The 18,815-nt window shown below is 36.6% G+C and overlaps 1 protein-coding gene across 1 annotated transcript in view; it reads right to left on the bottom strand.

The window, feature by feature from the left end:
• The window catches only part of gpat2 (glycerol-3-phosphate acyltransferase 2, mitochondrial), a 153,590-nt gene that overhangs the window by 30,819 nt on the left and 103,956 nt on the right, over positions 1–18,815 (bottom strand). The window contains exons 2-11 of the mRNA XM_032578128.1: positions 17,989–18,092; positions 16,589–16,696; positions 15,412–15,482; positions 15,190–15,300; positions 14,642–14,764; positions 11,013–11,112; positions 9,000–9,133; positions 8,368–8,467; positions 3,336–3,515; positions 521–622 (exon numbers count right to left, since the gene is read on the bottom strand). Coding sequence (XP_032434019.1) covers positions 521–622; positions 3,336–3,515; positions 8,368–8,467; positions 9,000–9,133; positions 11,013–11,112; positions 14,642–14,764; positions 15,190–15,300; positions 15,412–15,482; positions 16,589–16,696; positions 17,989–18,063 — 1,104 coding nt within the window. The 5' untranslated portion in view covers positions 18,064–18,092. The remainder of the gene's footprint in view (positions 1–520; positions 623–3,335; positions 3,516–8,367; positions 8,468–8,999; positions 9,134–11,012; positions 11,113–14,641; positions 14,765–15,189; positions 15,301–15,411; positions 15,483–16,588; positions 16,697–17,988; positions 18,093–18,815) is intronic.

Below are 18,815 nucleotides of genomic sequence, written 5' to 3'. Positions count from 1 at the left end.
CCAAACCATTAAAACTACTGATAGTTACAACACTGTGGGACTGACAACAGACATTAAAGCATTTAAAAAACAGACTGAGGTGGAGAAAAAACAGACAGGTGTATTGAAGGAGAACTGGAGGAACTGTTTTGTACAAAGTTGAAAAGAGACTATCAGACTATTTTAATCAATTTATGGGTTTACCATAAAATGCGTCGCTGCTGCATGATTAACTGATAGGAGTCTAAAGTATGGCTGCATAATACTAAGAACACAAATTGTGATATAATGGTTAAAAACTGCAATGACCAACATTTTCCTCACTTTATGCAAGCTCAGATCAATTGTACTAGAACAAATCAGATTCCATACTTTTTCCAAACCATGGATAAATATAGATGCAGTGGATAATTGATGTTTCCAGTTGGCAGTTCTCTGGATTGCTTGTATGCTGGGATTTTCCAGGTTTCATTTTATAACTCACGTATGCAAATTACCCTTTGATCATTTCTTAACCCAAATGAGGGCCCGTATCTTTCACCTTGAGAGAAAATGGCTGGGAAAGCTGGATCATCACACTTCCTGCTGGTTTCTTCCAGAGAAGCGACGACAGCCACTGCAACACAGACTGTAAACCAGCTTCCTGTGTGGACATGGAAAAAATACGTCAGCAAACAGAAATTCACTCTTTATATCCCCGAAATACATACATTAGGAGGAAAATTCCAATTCTAACATCCCTGATGGCCATAAAATACAAGTAGTAAGAGAAAACATCCGGCTTCTGGATGCATGAACAGTGCGTTCTGTACTTTACGTGTCTGAATGAAAGAACAAAATGCTCGAGTGAAAACCCTAGCATTGCAATTAACAGAGAGCAACACCCACTCTCTACAGCAGAGCTTTGGAGTGTAGATAACAGAGGGCAGCTTTTATGGAGACCAACAGCAATCAATGATGCCTTGGACAAATTATCAGCAAACCCTTAACTAATCAAGCTCTGCAGGCTGGTGAGAGAGAAAAACCCTGAGAGAGTCTAGCAGCTGTTATGTCACTGAAAATGTTTTTCCTCTTGACCCTGAATGTGTAACAACGAGCCGTCTCCCAGTACAAGCCTGAGAAAACTGTGTCAGCAACAATGACATCCTGAGCCTTGGTTAAGTGAGAAATATTCATCGTCTGCAGCACTGAAATAGGCACTCATGGACTCAACAGTCTGGCTTAATACTTTTTGGAGAACCATTATGCTTTCAACAAACCTTTTCAGGGGGATGTAGGTAGAAAGCATACGGTGTTATGGATTTAAAGGATCCTGCCCCTTTGTGAAAATACGCTCTTAAAACAGTGTAAATATACCCGAGTGGTGCCTATGCCTACATCAACCATATGGCTGGTGCAGATTTAAGGGCGGTGCTGATGCTGAGCTTTTAGCTTATCACTCTGGCAGAGCAGCAGCTCTTCCTGTTTCAGTGCTTCCTTTACTTGTAGTATCATCTTAAACCAAGGGGTGTCCAGCAAACCTAGACAGAAATCCCTGTTTTATTTTAGGATACTTTTCCACCAAAGCGGTTCTGAAGGCTGGTGCCAGTTTAAAATTGTTATAAAAAAGGACCAGTTAGGATGTACCACTCGAGATTGGGCTCAGAGCCACACCTTCACATCTAAGTAACTGTTTCAATCAAATAAAGGTTTAATACTTTGTGTGTTTATGGAGTATCACAGAGAAGGAAGATAGTTTTAACTGAACAAAGCTGGATGATCCCAGTATTCTGACAAAATATGTTCTAATATCACCATATTAACTAAGGAACTATGCTTTGAACAATATGGAGTGTACACTGCAAAAAAACTAAATCTTACCAAGTATTTTTGGTCTGGCTTCTAGTGCAAATATCTAAGAAAACTTGAAATACAGTAGTAACTTTTCAGCGAGGTATAGGAGCTTGTTCAGTATAAATAATTCTTTAATATTGATAAAAAGGTTCTAATTTCACTGGCAGATTTTTTCACTAATACAATATTTTCCCCATGTTATAAGTAAAATAATCTGCCAGTGGTACTAGGACTTTTTAAATCAATATTATGGAATCATTGACTCAAAACAATTTCCTATATCTTGCTAAAATTTTACTTGTAAGTTAGTTTTGTCTTATTTCAAGTTTATTAAGATAACTGCACTAGAAATTAGACAAAAGATTTGTAAGATTTAGTGTTTTTGCAGTGCAAGAAAACATTTAAAACATGCAGGGCAGTGTACCTCGATGAGGAGGGCTTAGCAACGCTGGACTAAAGGCAGAAAGCAAAGAAATGCCCACTGTTACCATAGTTTAAACTCAAACAGAAAATACTGGTGGCCAACAAGTCGAGCTCAAATTGTGATCTGATAAACCAAAGATAAGATTAATTCAAATATCACTGAAAATTGCCCCCCTTTTAAAAAAATTATCATAACCTGAACAATAAAAGCAACATTTCCACTTTTTGAGACTGTAGAAACCCTGATGTAATGACATGGCTCCTGGGAAGAGGAAAACCAGCCACTAAGAGGCTCTTGCATTTGCCTTGTTTGAGTCCTGCAACTGTTTTTAAGGGAAAACCCTGACGCAGTAATGTTAAATACATAAATGGATATAAATACACCATTCCACGGGTTTAATGTATAAAGGGTCTAGATTTCAATTATTAAAATCTAATTTTAAGTGAACATAAACCACTAAAAGCCAAAAAGGAAACGTTTGAGAGAAACCAAGAACACCCCTAAAGCACTAAAGCACAAAATATGTAAAACTCGAGCATTTAAAGGTGTACTTTATGTTTTGTTTATATTCCAAATGGGTGATGTGATAATCTTCCTCAGTTTCTTGATTTCTCCTGCAGCTGTAGGAGTCGTAGGCTGCATGTTTGCTCAGATTTCTGAGCAGATATATTATGCATGTGAGATACCAACAAACATAAAAGATCCTAAGGAAAGCCAAGTCACGCTAAATCAAAATGATCTGTAAACGATGGCTTTGTTTTCAGATATGAGTCAGTCGGTTATTGCTATGTTATTTTTTGACGCAAATTGCCATATTGAGTGATTCAATAATTACCAGTGACTACATGTGCCTCGTGTCACACCAAATCAGTTTGATAACGAGCGAAGCAAACCAAACTACTGTAACTTGCTTCCTGTTGGTATCTGAACACCAACATCTGCACTTTTTCCCTCCGCCTCCTGCAGCATCGCGGCCTCACACATTTCTTCCTCTCACAGCTTGAGAAACCAAATCTGCTGTGTTGCTCTCGAGGGCACAACAGTTACAGATGGCTGCCATTAACCGTGTGCCTGCTAGTGTGTGTTTACTCGCGTGCACCTTTAGGTTGGAGTCGGCCACACAGTCGTATGAGATGCCCACAGGGACCAGGCTGACATCAGGGACAGATCCCTCTTTGATGAGCTGCCTGATGCGAGCCAGCCACTGGCCGCCGTGGCCAAACGCCGCTGACACGCCGACGCTTAACGCCTGACCCTCATGAAGCAGCTCACATACCAGCTGAGGAGGAAAGAGACATGACATAAAAAAGGTCTGTAAATCCTGGCATCAGTTGCATACGATGCTAATTATTGATTAATGAATTAATCTAAATAAATTGATATGAAAAAAAGAACATTATACATTTTTTAAAAACCATCAGTTGTATTAAATCCTGACCACATCAACATAAAATTGTGGTTTTCTCACATTGAGGTTTCCCCCAGTGTATTATAAGCCTGGCAGGCCACCAGGTTTTACATGCTTCCCCCGCCAGGCTAAGCATTGTTTGTTTGTTTATTATAGATGTTTTTTATACATAACAGTGACAGCAAAGACAGGTTAAAGAGTCTCTTTGGTGACACCATCAGCAAATAAAGTGACAGATAAAGGATAACATTTTTTTTATTTCATCAAATTACGGATGTCTTATGAAAATTTCAATCATAATTCGAATGACATGACTGCAGTGAAAAAAACTGATATCTATTTAACTGCATTTGCTTGATGTTTGCCTCTTTTTTAAGACTTTATAGTTGGTGTTTCAGTTTTGTTAATAAAGCCACACAATAACACATAATTACCATGTGATATTTTAAAATTTCCTGTCAACTTCAAACATTTTTTTACTCAAAAACATGGTGGGCCGCTGGATGACTGCTCTACCACCCCCACCGCCAGGCTTAGCACGTTTTGTGGGAAATCCTGTTGGTTATTAAACTTGAACAGATTTACAAGATAAAACAAGAACCTTTTGCTGAATAGAAAAATAAAAGACAAAATGAGTAAATAAAGAATACATTCATAAAGAAAGGCCTGGTTGCTCTTGAAGGAATGAGAAGTTGACGTTGCTCCGTTATGCAGCTCGACTATCAAGGTGAAATTTAAGGAGCTTGTTGAGAGTTTATATTTCTAAACAGAACCACATAAAGTTCATTTTGTATCTTGGACTGGATGCGCCCTCCGCCATATTTGTTTCTCTTACAACCAGCTAAGTTTGAGGATAACCAGTTGTGCCCTCTTGTGGATGGCGGCCAAACTACAACACTGAAAGAAGGTCTAAGCGGACATTATTAGTTAATCAATTAGAACTAATTTTAATCTAATAAACCGTGAACTGACAATTTAAGTCGATTCATTGTTTGCATCCTTGAGACAAAGGTAAAGTAGGAAGATGCTGGAGGAAGGGGTACAGATGATAGAAGCAGCTGAAGGATGACGAATCAAAACAGAAGGGACGGGGTAAAAAGCAGGAAAAAGGAGCGATTGTGTGTGTGGGGGCGGAGGACACTTTATGACATTCAGAGACACTTCCCTCGCCTCGAGTACTGTTTTCCCCTTACAAACAGGAGAAATTCAATTACCATTGAACAGCAGCTAAGCAGGCCCACACTCAATAAACAATAAAGGTCTATTAACATTGAAATACAACCGATAAACAGGCCTGCTCTCTCACACAAGGCCAATATGCTTAGTCACATAAATGGTAAATGAAGGAAAGAAATAAATGGACAAACGAATAAATAAAACTCTTTACATACCACTGGGGTTGTACTACTGTGTATAACAGTTTGAGCTTCACAGCACAGCATTGATCTGAAAGAGGTCCAGATCTTTGAATAAAACCTACAGATGCTCATCAATAAATAAGCATTTTATTGAAATACTTACTTATTCAAGTGTGTATACAGTTTTAAAGTAGATATTAATTTAATACAAGTTGAAATAAGGCTGTAACAAAGAAAATGTGGAAAAAGTGAAGCTCTATGAATGCACAGTATCTACTTTACATAGGTAAACATAAATACTTAAAAAGCATCAGTCTATGTCTAATATATATGAATTTTTAAGTTTCTCTTACAATGAATAATTTGGATAAGAATAATTTTACTTTATAGAGGGAAGCAAACCTCTTTAGAGAAATTTGTACAAAACAACAGCTTCTTTTTAAATAGAAACAGGTATTAATCGCTGCAGTGCTACACAGATAAACAGCACCAGAAAATCTAGAAAAGATGTGAGGGAATAGTAGATGCTGCATAATGAAAAGAAGAAAAAAAAAAGCACAAACCATCCTCTGATAAGAGAATAACAATGAGGGCAGACCTGCCAAGTAAACACAATCAGGTAACCAGCGCTCTTCTCATTTCTCCACCCTGTTCTCATTGCTTTGTGGAGCAAAACCCAAAGTGGGATCTCTGTAGCAAAATGCAACCCCTCTGGTAATTTCAGGAATGAATGGAAAGTGGGATGAAGCTGGGGAATGAGGGAAAGCAGGAAAATACAGGTTGTATTCCGATCGAGGAGTTGGCTGTGATAACACTCCACCACAGAAAGCCAAATTATAATGATGCACATTGCTTACCCTGCAATTTTATACAATTACCTGCTATTTCTTTATTTTTGTTAAAAAAAAAAAAGAAGCAAAATTCATAAGCAATTTAATTTCTGTCAGGGTCGCTTCTCCTCGTTGTTGGTTACATGTAAACAGCTAACAGGGAGGATGTCCACAGATAATTTCATGTTGATGGCCTGAAATCAGCACATCATGGGTGCAGTAGCTCTACAGACAGCGCATGTTTTATTGCATTTCAGTGCCACACTGCAACAATTTTTGTTTGTTTTAGCTGATTCTATTCCATCAAGCTCTTCTGATAATTTTTTTCATCTTAATAATGGTTTGCATAACCAAAGGACATTTCAAATAGCTATTTTCTTGGGGTCTACAGCTTTTGTTTTTCTTTTTTCTTTGTCCTCCACTCCAGGGGGTCTTTTGTGGTCTCTAGTGTCCCTTATATGAAAGCAGGCTGACAGGAAAGGGGGAAGAAGAGGGGGAAAGACATGAAGCAAATGTCGCCGGGTCCGGGAATCGAACCCACGACGGCCGCATCGAGGACTTAAGGCCTCCAAACGTGGGTCGCGCTATCCCCTACGCCACCACAGCACGCCCAAGGTCTACAGCTTTTTAAAAACATTTGCTGCATATTAGTCCAAAGACCTCACTGCACATAATTAATTTGCAGATTTTCATTCATGCTATAAGGATAACAGAGAAATAATCTTTTATTCTCAGAGTAAGCAGGTGAAAGGTCTGTCGTTATTTTCACAGCATAATATTTACATTTGGAAGATGTTGGGAAACACCCAGGCATGAAGGTTTGGAGCGACTGAATCAACACATCTGTCGCTTGTAAAACGAAAAACTATTTGTATAATGTCGGGCAAAAGTTACCTGAAATCTGAAAACATAGGAAATTCAACTGCAATTTACTATGAACAAATTTTATTGAACACTATAATCCAGTTGTGTCCAAACTTTTTGTCAAATGGGCCAAAATCATAGACTTAAAAGGACTCAAAGACAAAAAAAAAAAAAAAAAAAGACTTTTTACCAACTCAATAACTAAACATGCAATACTTAAATTAAACAAAGTAGTCAGATTTGTTGCTGGAAAAGGATGCGTTAATTATATTTATTACTATATTATTATTATAGTTCCAAAACTTAAAAATGTTCTGCAGATTTGTCTTATTAAAAAATTATGTTGCTTATTTCCTAGGTATCAATTGGAAAAGAATAACACAGTTTAATCAACTCTGATTAATAAAATGTTTATATTTAGCCAAGTTCAAAATTAATTAAAAACAGATTTGGGTGAAGCAAAGTTTAATTTTGAGTAAAGGTCTGTGGTTCTGGAAGAGAATGCAAAAAGCAAATCCTTTATAGCCAATATTTTACTTGTTTGTGACAATTTTGTTCAAATTAAAGATAGAAATTTAAAGATTCATCTATATCAAATACCTGAACTGGGAGCCAAATTTGTATCTTTCTTGAACTGAGGTCAGGGGCCACAAATGGCCCCCGGGTCACACTTTGGACACCCCTGCTAGCATCATTCCTTTAAAACAAGCAGGTGACGTGTTATATTGATGGGTAAAAATAAATTGTTACAAGAAAACAATCAAACTCATAAATGTTGATCAAACGGGGCTTTCAGGTGTAAGTGGACCAAACAGAGCAGTGTTTCTTAGGACTACGTGGAACTGAGTGATAGTTGCTGAATATTGACAAAATTTATCATGTTTAACTCACATTTTCCTCCCCAATCTCTTTCTTTGTGAGCATAAAGAACAGTGAAAGTTCATCCAAATGTCTAACTACAATAAAATTACACAGAACCTGAAAGTTTAGAGCTAACCAAATATTGAACCAAAGTAATTCTTTACTCTGTGATACTGAAAGGTTTTGCACTGACATTTGTGATTCAATGTTTTGTGGAGTTTCAGTGTATGCTGTATTCCACCACAAACAAAGGAACAGTTGGTACAAATTGCTAAAAGCTTCCCAACATTTTACAACAATAACACGGTCTTGTACAACGCTGTGGCTGAGAGAGTGACCGTCAATAGATGAGGAGCATTGTTGGGTCGGACAACCCTTCATGAGGACAAAACAACCGAGCTTCCACAAGGGAAAACAAATCCAAAACAGATTTTTAATATTTTCTAGCTTCTTCCTTCCACACCTTAATGTTTCCTGTTAAACTGATTAAATAAAACAATTCGATTAAATTAGAATCAAACATACTTCATAAGAATCAAAGAGCTGCTGAGTGAATTCCTGTAAGAGTCACTCAAATCACTTCACTGTTCTTATAAAGATATACTTTCTTTACATTTTATGTTAACAAGCGTGACATTAAATGTAAAATATGAGTAATTTGTAATTTATTTCAACTTTAAAGTATATCTTGGTAAGGGGGGCTTCCTGAGCAACAGATAATTATTCAACTGATGTGATGCTGAAATCATCAGTAATTTCTGTTACCTTAAATTCTTAACCATAAAGAAAATGTGGATAGTTTGGACTTACAGAAGTCATGACAGCAGAGTAGAGAGGATCCATTTCAGCTTCAAGTTCGGTCGCTGCATTAGGAGGCAGCAGGATGACACCTACTTTCTCCAAGACGGATCTATAGGATAAAGGAATGATAAATTACACGTTGGTTTCTGTTTTAAAACCAACTAAGTCCAGCATCTAAAGTGGCATCTGTGCTTCAGTTGAAAACAACTACAACTTGATTTCTCTTGCTTTTACAGCTCATCTAAAATGACTTTTCAGTTCTAGAAAGATGTTTAGTTTTAGTATTCACGTTTAAATTAAATGGCGTCTTTCACTCTGCTATCAAACCTGTCTTCCCTGTCCAGACTTTGGACAGGGAAGACGAAGAGAAGTGGATGAAGAGAAGCGAAGGAAGCCATCTATGTTAAATGAATGAGCAGATGGATGTATTTTTAATCTTTTTAGAACTGAAGAAGTCTTTTTGATGGGAGCCGAGACGTCTTCAAGAAACAAAATAACTCCAGTTAATGCGATCACAATATGGCTGACTGAGAATCTACACCGGCATTAAGTAACCTGATGAAATGTTGGCGGTTACTTGTTATTGCAGCACACCTTGCCTTTACACATCTTTGAGCATTTGTGTGTTTGAGTCTGTATACCTTAGAAAGAAGCTTTTGACGTGGAGAGGACAAACAGTGTATGGCGTTCTCAGGCTGTGACAGAGGAGCGCGAGAGAGATGAGAGCGCAGTCTACGGCGCTTTGACGCAGATACACATATACCAGGGGAGAGCCCTGAATTAAACAACAGAAGCAGTTTCAGATAAAACAAACTCCTCACGTTGCCATTTATTATTCCAAACAGAGACGGACTCTGCAGAGGTGTGTGACCATTCATGTTTAATCAGTCCTGATATCAAATACTACAGACTTCACAACATATCAGCAAAATCAAGCATCAAGAAAATAAATTTACAGTTTAAACCAGCGATTTACATATCTAAAATGATTTCTATTTGCTAGACACCACAATTATGAGAGAGACTTTTTAGTACTTTTCACAAAATAAGTTTACTTTATTTATTATTTGGTAAAATTTGTGCTGAGCTGAAGATTTCTGGTGGCCATTCCAAAATATTGAGATTGTTGTCCTTAAGCCACTTGGTAATTAATTTGGTGGCATGATTGCTGTCATTTTGTGCTTGGCAGATCCTTTTGCACCCAAGCTTTGACTTCCTGGAAGATGTTTCCAGATGTTGCTTCAATATTTATACAATGTTCTTTCCTCTTTATGTTATCTCTTTTGTAAAGTGGAATGGGTTATTCATTCAACTGCATTAATGTGATGAGTCAATAGATGCATGGATGGATGGGAATGTCAACAGGAGCAAAGATGGATGGAGGGGTGGAATGACAGATGAATCAATAGATGGTTAAGTCAATATATGTACAGGTGACGAATGAATGGTTGCATGGATGGATGAGTCGATGGATGGATGAGTCATGGATGGATGGATTGGAATGTCAACAGAGGCAAGAATGGATGGAGAATGGAGAAATGTCAGATGAATCAATAGATGGATAGGACTATATATGTATGGATTGGATGGTTACCTGGATGGATGAGTCAATAGATTGATGGTTGGTTAATGATATACTGATGTATAAATTCAATATTGAAACCCTAAGAATGGCAACAGTACCTGACCTAAAGACTAATCAATACATCGTTGAACAGTGGAGGTTTTTATTAATAAAAAATAAACTTGTTCTTTTACAGAAATACGATTGTTTTCCTTCCACTATTAACATATCCTCAGCTTGAAAGTCTGTCCCCTCTGCAGCAGAGGAGGCAAATATGCTGTTCAGTGGATTTCTAGCAAACTCTGGATATTATGACTTTGCAACTTTAAGAACATTTTGTTCTATGATACGAGTTCAGTGAACAAACCCACAAACAGATGTATGTTTGTCCTTTAGTCTAAGAAAGCAAAGTGAAAAATCAATTCAAAATTCCTAAAATGCCCTAAATTATGAGGTAATTATGAGCATCATAAGACAAGAACAATATGCTCAGCAGAGTTTGGGAAGGCTTAGCCCAATTAAAACATGGATAAGACCTAATCTTACTTTATATGCTTATTATATCTTGATTGTGACACAGGAAAAACTTACATTTGTCTAAAAATGCAAAAACAATCATAATCACTAAAAGTTAAGATTCACATTTTACTGTATATGTATAAAACTTAATATCAATGCAAAAGACATAGCTCAAAAAATTAATTCATGCCGACTTTGTGACTCTGCATCAGCAGCATGACTCATTAACTTCTGTTTAGTCAACCGTGTAATTAGAATAACTTTTTTTTTTAGCAAAAGAAGTTTAAAAAGACGAGAAAAACGTTTAAAGATCTTCAGCTGTTTTTGTATAGAGTTGCTGAAAACAGACATTTTATTTATCTTGAAGACAAACACCACTGTAGCCGTTTACCACCTAATTATATGATGCGGTATGGTTTAATTTCACACACCATGCATGGATGAGCATGAAGGTTAAACATTACAATTTCTGTGTAAAAATACTTTAGTAAGTACACTTTCCTGGACCGAAACCATGTGAGCAAGAGTTGTAACACTGGATGGAAAGAATTTTTTTTTTAAATATTCATACCTCTAGTGTTGCTTTGTGTAAAGCTGGAAGATGATTTTTGTTGACTTGAATACTTCCAAACACAGAGGCAAACATCTTCAGCATCACCCAGGACATGAATCTACTCAGGATATGATGATGTGTAGAGACATTTAAACGGAAAGAAGAGAAAAAATGAATAGAGAGGCTGTTGTAAAACTTAAGACATATAGCTGCTAACAATGAGTAGCAGAAAGTAACTTAAAAAAAGGAGGATGTAGACCGGCTGAACAACATGTAAATGAGATCGATGGGAGTGAGACAAAGTAGGGAGAATAGGGATGAGTGATGACATGGGGAGGAGGCGAAGCGGAAAGCGATAAAGAGGAAGGGTTGTGAGGGTGACAGCTGCAGATGGAGACAAAGGTCGTAGCTGTAAATGAGCAAGAAAAGAGGAGAGCAGAAATGGGGAAAAGAGATTTGCTAAGCCCCAAGAAAAGCCTAAAAAGTTTCATAGAGAGGAAGAAAGGGACAAGTTTAGATGTATTTCATCAGACATTAGCTCAATTTTTAACATCATCTGTGACTAAAAGCACAAAAAAGGATCTGAGAACCTGAAATGTTCATGGCTCCAAAAGTCTCCCTAAGACAAGTTTGTGACTGGAGAAGTGTCATCTTGAGAAGGGTGATAAATGACTGATAGATTGTAGGTAGCCACATTTTGAAATGTCTCAATCATAGGAGCCTTTCAGTGTTTGAGGCATGCCTGTGTGAGTCAATCAGAAGATGACATCAAAAACGGGTTTTCTGTTTTACCATTCACTAACCAAAGGGGAAAGTATATAAAAGCATCCAGAGTGACAAATCTGTGTTTATTTTTTTATCAGAAAAACCTAATTTTAGCTCTTGTCAATGCTATAATAAGGTGTAGAAAAGGATCCAAATGTAATGAGTAAGAATTGTCTGTTTGCTGGCCACTTCAGGTGGACTCAGTAGGTTGTGTCTTTGTTTTGTTCACGTCCTGCTTTATCATTCATTTCTATGTATGGCAATCACAAGAGTCTCTCCGTAAATGTAAACGACATGGAGCGGCATCAGATTCTAACAGTTGTAGGATTTCTCTTGTGTCTTTGGTATAATACCATGAGCCTTTTCTCCAGACTTCACTTCAACCAAACCGAAATCAAAGTTTATAGTCAGACCAGAGTTTGCTGTTTTGATCTGCGCCAGAGTTTGATTGCATGTTCACACCTCCCAAAAAGAATCCAACTTTCCAGGCAAAAGAACTGGAGTTTGATTAAAGTGGACTAAACAGAGCTAGTGTGAATGTCCTCTAGACCTCTTTCTGAGTAGTCTGCACAAGAACTGAACTAAAGGCATGTTCACAGCTTAGGGTAAAGTAATTTTATTTATATAGCATATTTCCAGCAGCAAGGCAATTTAAAGTGCTTAAGACGGGAAGATATTTTCTTCCATTCCTTCCCCGAAGTTGTCTGATGATGACAGCTTACAAAGGGGATGTTTTGTGGAAAATTAGGCATTAGAATAAATAATTACGCAATACAATTTCTTATTTGTAATCTTCTGAAAAACAAGAGATTTCCTTGCAATTTTTAGATTTTTATGAGTTTTTTATTAAGTGTCTTCAATTCAATAGAGGAATTTAATTGCGTTATGGTTACATTGGGTGTTTGTTTCTGTTACATTTCATTTTAAATCAGGAGGGAGAAGCTTTATATACTGCTTGGATGGTGTTTACTTGTTTCATATATTTTCTTTGAGTTAGTTTTTCAGTAATAAGTAGATAATGGCTAATTATAAACAGATGTGACTCTTGACTTTATTGTTCACTTACTCTCTTCAATTGTTACATGTTTCCTGAACATGCTTTAAATTATTTTTCCCAAGAAAATACACAGAAATCTTTTTCACAGAAAAAGTATTCACTCCTCAAGTTGACTTTGATAAACATTAATATAGTTTAACTTCATTACAACATCTGATGATTCTTTGAATTACAACTAATGTCTTTGTGTTCGTCTCTAAACTAGTTTTCAACTATATTACTCTAAATGAGGAATCACAACAGAATACAAATGATAATGTAACCCATTCATTATTTGTGTGCTATATGACACTTTTTTTTTTTCCAGCAGCCGTTTTCAGCCTGGGAATAGAGACAATTACGATGATTACACATGCATGATTGCAACAATTTGAAAAGATTATAATTACACAATTAAATGTAAAATGTGACAGCAAGAGAAAAACCTGAAAAGTGACCAATATGGCAACTTTGAACACTTGAAATTAGAGAAGACATAAAAAGTAAAACTACAAAATGTATTAAAAATAAGAAAGTTTAAAGCATGGTAGATTTCTGTTTTTGATAAACAGATGCAGAAGGAAACTTTTCCTGTTTTAAATCTGTAAGTTGCCTTGACTTATTTTCTATGCATTTTAAACATGAAGTACTTTGATCCTATTTTTAATCCAACTTCACCATAGCAACTACAGATGCAGCTTATGGCTATTATCAATTAATACACCAAAGAACATCTCCAACTCAGATCCAGGGCTTCGTTATGTATTTAAGGCTCAAGGGTCTTCTGTTCAATGGAGTCCTTGTTTATTATAATGAAAAACATGCCCTCCACTAGCTCATTAACCGGACGGCAATAGAACTTGATGGGAGAAAATAAGTTATGCAAGACTTTAGCAACACAAACAGTATTTGTTATTAGGATCAGTTTATTGCTTGTTTTGATAATTTTTATGGGGTTTAATGTTGGCGATCAAAAAAGTAAAACATCACAAGCAAAATAAGCAGCTTAGGAGTTATAATAATCGAGCTATTTTCCTAAATGCATGCAGGTGTGTCTATATACTGTATATGTCTATGAATGCGTGTGCATGTTTACTTGTAGGTGTGTATATATATATATATATATATATATATATATATATATATATATATATATATATATATATATATATATCCATCAATATTTTTTTGCATATTTACAGCTCTGGAAAAAATTAACAACTTAAAATTATAGGTTTCTCTGATTTTACTTTCTATAGGTATATGTTTGAGTAAAATGAACATTGTTCTTTTATTCTATGAAATGCTAACATGTCTCTAAACTTTCAAGCAAAAATTTTGTATTTATTTGCATGAAATGAAAAATGGTCAAATTAATGAAAAGATGCAGTGCTTTCAGACCTCAAATAATGCAATGGAAACAAGTTCATATTCATTTAGGAACAACAATACAAATGTTTTAACTCAGGAAGAGTTCAGTAATCCATACATTAACCAGTAAATTTTCAATGGGGTTCAGTGCTGTAGGCTCTTAATTTTTTCCAGAGCTATATATTGATATTTTTATATTTATATTTCTAGTTCAGCATGTTTGATGCCATCTTTCTGCACTGTGCAGTTTTTATTTCTGTCTTCTTTTGTTCTGTCCACTTTCTGTCTTGGCAGCTTAAATTTTCCATTTGTGGAACTAATAAAGGATTATCCTATCTTTTCTTATCTTAAACTGACTGAATGTAAAGTTAGTGCTTCTTCACATATAAAATATGAAGTGCTGCGGCTTGAAACCTCTTTCTCGACACTTTTTGCACACACACACACATACACCCCCCCCCACACATACACACACCTGATGAGGCCGGGGGAAATGCAGGTGTTAATGAGGGACAGGAGTGGTGAGAGAAGACTGAGCTGCCCTTGGCTGTCTTCCCCCTCGGGTGCTTTATGAGCCGCTGTGAGCGCCTCCCTCACCCTGAAACACACGGTCACAGGACAGCAGGGGTGAAACGGCACAAAGCTGCATTTGTGCTGCATTTACACAAACATCCGCCTTCCAGAAACACGACAACAACAAGAGTAGCAGCCCTTAGTGACATGATTACATAAAGCTTAAACTCAATTACACAGGAGGAGGGAAAACAACAGATACTGGGGACTGTGACAGAGATAGGGAAGGTCCAAAGTTAGCCCACTTCTTTTCATTCAGTTTGCACAGAAATGGATGATAGGCTCCATTTTCTGTATCTTGGTTTGAGTCTGTTATCTTCCTAGTCCCTTTTTCTTTTCCAGAGCTCTTGCAGGCCATTTCATTTTCTGGATCGTAGCCTATCATTTATTTACACTCCTCTGGCATCTTTGCACCTGCCTCTCCCTCCCACTCTTTTTCTCTTCAGGTACCTGTTGCTCTGACAGACTCTCTCCAGCCTGTCGGTAACGGGACTCCCGTAAACCTTGCACCCACTCACATACAAAATGCAGCATACCCTGCGCACCAGCCAGCCTCGATATCTGAAACAGGAAAAAAAGCAAAACTCAAAGTAGTAGGCATCAGTGAACGAAGTGGAAACAAAAAAAAAGCTTCAAAAGGAAGAGCCTGAATACTGCAGATAACATCAGTACCTGGTTTGTGTCTCATTGATGCTCAGCAGGTTGCGGAAGCCAAGGAAAGAGTTTTGGCCAAGCTTTTTGTTCTAAACATGAAAAGGATTTGGATATTTTAATTAAGACAAATCAAAGTAGTAATCACACATTTGTAAACAAATAGAAGCTAATTAATGTTTAAATGACCACTGGAAATATGGAAATCAAAAGAAGAATAAAAGCTTAAAGCCACACAGGCAAAAAAAGAATAGATTCTACATTTTATTTAAGCTGGACTATACAATACAAGTTTAAAAAAAATATTGGGCAAAACAGATTAATGTTGAGAAAAATCTTAACACAAAGAGTGAGAGAGGAAAGAAAAAAGGATTCCAGAATAAAATGTGGACAAATCTACAGTCAGAGAGTTTCTGTTCAAGTTGTAACCATATATATTTACCCAAGCGTGCTTATTTTCACGATAAGTACAGACAAATAAGTGATACAGTTGTTTTTATGATCTATCTACAGAGCACAGAAAGTAGGACAGTGTGTATTTGGTCAAAAATTTGTTTTGAAAATGCATCTCTTCAATAAATCTAACATAATTGTAAAGCCTGTTTATTTCCATTTAAGGTCATTTTATTTATGGCACATTTTCAGCAACACGACAGTCCAAAGTGCTTCACATGAATTACAAAGAAATACAAACAAAACAACAAAACCAAAAAAAAAGTAAAGTATAAAACTACATATTGGTCCCCCACGTTTAATAAGAATAAGTAGTACTACTATAAACTATTAGAGGTTTGCTTTTATTCTTCATCTCAAAGCTAGATGTTGATTCTCCATTTTTGATAAGATTAGTGAGACATAAAACTAAATATTTATATAACTCTATAAATATTAGTTCTCCATGTTTGATTCTATTAGTAAGTATAAATCTAAATGTTTGTTTCAGTCCTGGGTTGAGTTCTAGATTTGTACAGTATAAAGCTAAACTGTGTCACATCTGTAAGGAAAATTATTTTGGGATGCTAATGCTTAGTCAGTATTTTTCAGGTATGGCAAAGGTTAAAACATCGTAGTAAAAAAAATAACCATACATCGTTACCATAACAAAAACTAAATTCAGCTATTTTTATGTCATCACTTAATTTTCTACCTTCCTGTTTTCTGTGTCCAACTTTGTTCCACTTGTGGACGATGGACTCACCAGACTGTCCGAGGTGCACTGGTGGCAACACTGACCCATAACGGGTCTGAACATGCCCAGACAGGAGGGGACAGTCACACGTTTCTTGATCTTCAGTTCCCATGACAACTGCAAGGTAGGAATACGCAAATATGTCACTTAAATGAGGACTAAAAAGACACAAACTTAGTGGTGATGATGGAGGCTCTCAAAGGGAAATCATTCTAACAAGCAGAGGTCAGATTTCAGAAAAGCCAGCAAGATTTCACAACAATTCAGGAAGAGAAACAGTTGGAATTTGTGACAGGGTGTTAAAGACTTTGTTTCTGGCCTGACTTTGAGAAAACAGAAAACTCAATTCTAGGATTTATATTTTCAATAGATACGATTTGTAGTTGAAAATTAGTCACTTAACAGTTCCAGTTAAAGTGCTGAAATAAAAAGCAAAAACTTGTCACACTGCAGCACCGAACACTGAATTAATTCTTATAAATACAGTATATCTGTTAAAATAATTTGACATTTCATCAGCCTTCATCTACTCATCACTTCCTGTCATCTTCTTCATCTTTTCCACCAGTAGTAACCTCTGGTGTTTCCATTGCAGTTTCTAATTGCGATTCGATACAGCTGAAAAACCACCTCACGCTAGCTCAAAAACTTTTTATAGAAAAACATGAGGCTTTTTAAAAATTGTTGTGTTTCCATTAATTTATTTTCATAATTTCAATTTGTGCAATCACATGGTTAAGGAAACGCAGTTAATGATCCCTTTGAGAACCAATAATGAATGCACAGAACATTTCAAACCATGTGTGTCCTGTTTACTAATCAGCTGGGGTTTGGTCTTGTTTGTCAGTAATATTTCTCAGTATGATAAACACAAAAAGGCTTCTTATCTTGCTTGGTGTGTGGCGTTACTGTGGATGGTTTGGCGCTAGAGGGATCATGCCGTTTAGACAAGATGAGTTAATGAATCTCCTGAAATCAATGACTGAAATAATGAAGATGGATTCCAGAAGACTCAGTCAGAGGCAAAAAAGGCCTGATTTAAGACAATACACTGCAGAAGTGACAAAGCTTTCATTTAAATATCAATAATTTGAACTGCCACAGTAACTCTGTGGAAAAAGTATAAAGGAAGGAAGGAGGAGGAGAAACAGTGAATGATTCAAGCGTGTAGGCAAAGTTTTTGTATTCATGCAGTATTTAGTAATCCTTTGAAAACTCTGTTCGTTTTCTGATGGCTCGACATGACTCACTGACGCATCACACAGCATTCTGTGATTTGGTAAACATCAAACAGAATTAAGCACAGGGGGCCAAGCGTGTTCTCTAGTGATTGTGAAGAACAAAGCAGTTGAGATTAGCGCACACAGGGTAAGAGGAAAAGGACAGTGGGAGACAAGCAGAGTTCTTACAGCAGGTCTATTTTGTTGAATTGGTGGAAGGCTTGTGTTGTTGTTTATCCCATCTCCTTTCTCGTTCAACATCATGCAGCCCCTGCAAATTTATTGCCAAACACCTATCAAGAAAACAAAGGAGAAACAATCAAATTATGTGCCATCATGTTAAATACTGAGGGGTTTTTTTTGTTTTTTTTACATTCTGACTACTATAAAATGTTTTGGAGTGAATTCAAAAACAAGTCTTTCACAGAGACTGATTTAGCTGAGATTATAACTTCCTGCTGATTTTCTCAAATCCATGTGGAATTTATAAAATTATACAAGCTTGGACTTAGCCATAAAACTCCACCAACATTTTTGCAAAATGAGCACGAATCAAACTATTTTGTAGCCACCAAGAAGTTTCCACCAAATAAATATCTGGATATTTGACCACTCTTCTTGGCAAGTATGGTACATTTTTTCAAGAAGATTGTAATTTGTAAACAAAACCACGCGGACGATAAATGTAGCTCCCAATGGACAGAAATGACGGGGTCCAATCAGAGCAAAGACACGGAAAAAACCTTAGAAATCCTGTGCAGCATTTTTGTTGTGGACATTTCAAGAGAAGCTCATTTATAATCTAAAGCATAAAATTAATGACAATTTCCTGATTGGTATGTAGACTTCTGACCGAAACTGTAACCTTTTTAAGTTGAGGCCAAACAGCGTTTCATTGCATTGGTTTGTCATTTTATTAAAACTGTAGTTTTAAAACTTCTGTGATAACTTATGTATGCAGGCAGGAATAAAACAAGGAAATATTTTCTCCTAGGAGGTTAGAGGTGGAGGGGAGC

This window comes from Xiphophorus hellerii, chromosome 12 (assembly GCF_003331165.1).
Source record: "Xiphophorus hellerii strain 12219 chromosome 12, Xiphophorus_hellerii-4.1, whole genome shotgun sequence".
NCBI classification, from domain to species: domain Eukaryota; kingdom Metazoa; phylum Chordata; class Actinopteri; order Cyprinodontiformes; family Poeciliidae; genus Xiphophorus; species Xiphophorus hellerii.
This window is presented reverse-complemented; position numbering and strand designations above follow the sequence as displayed.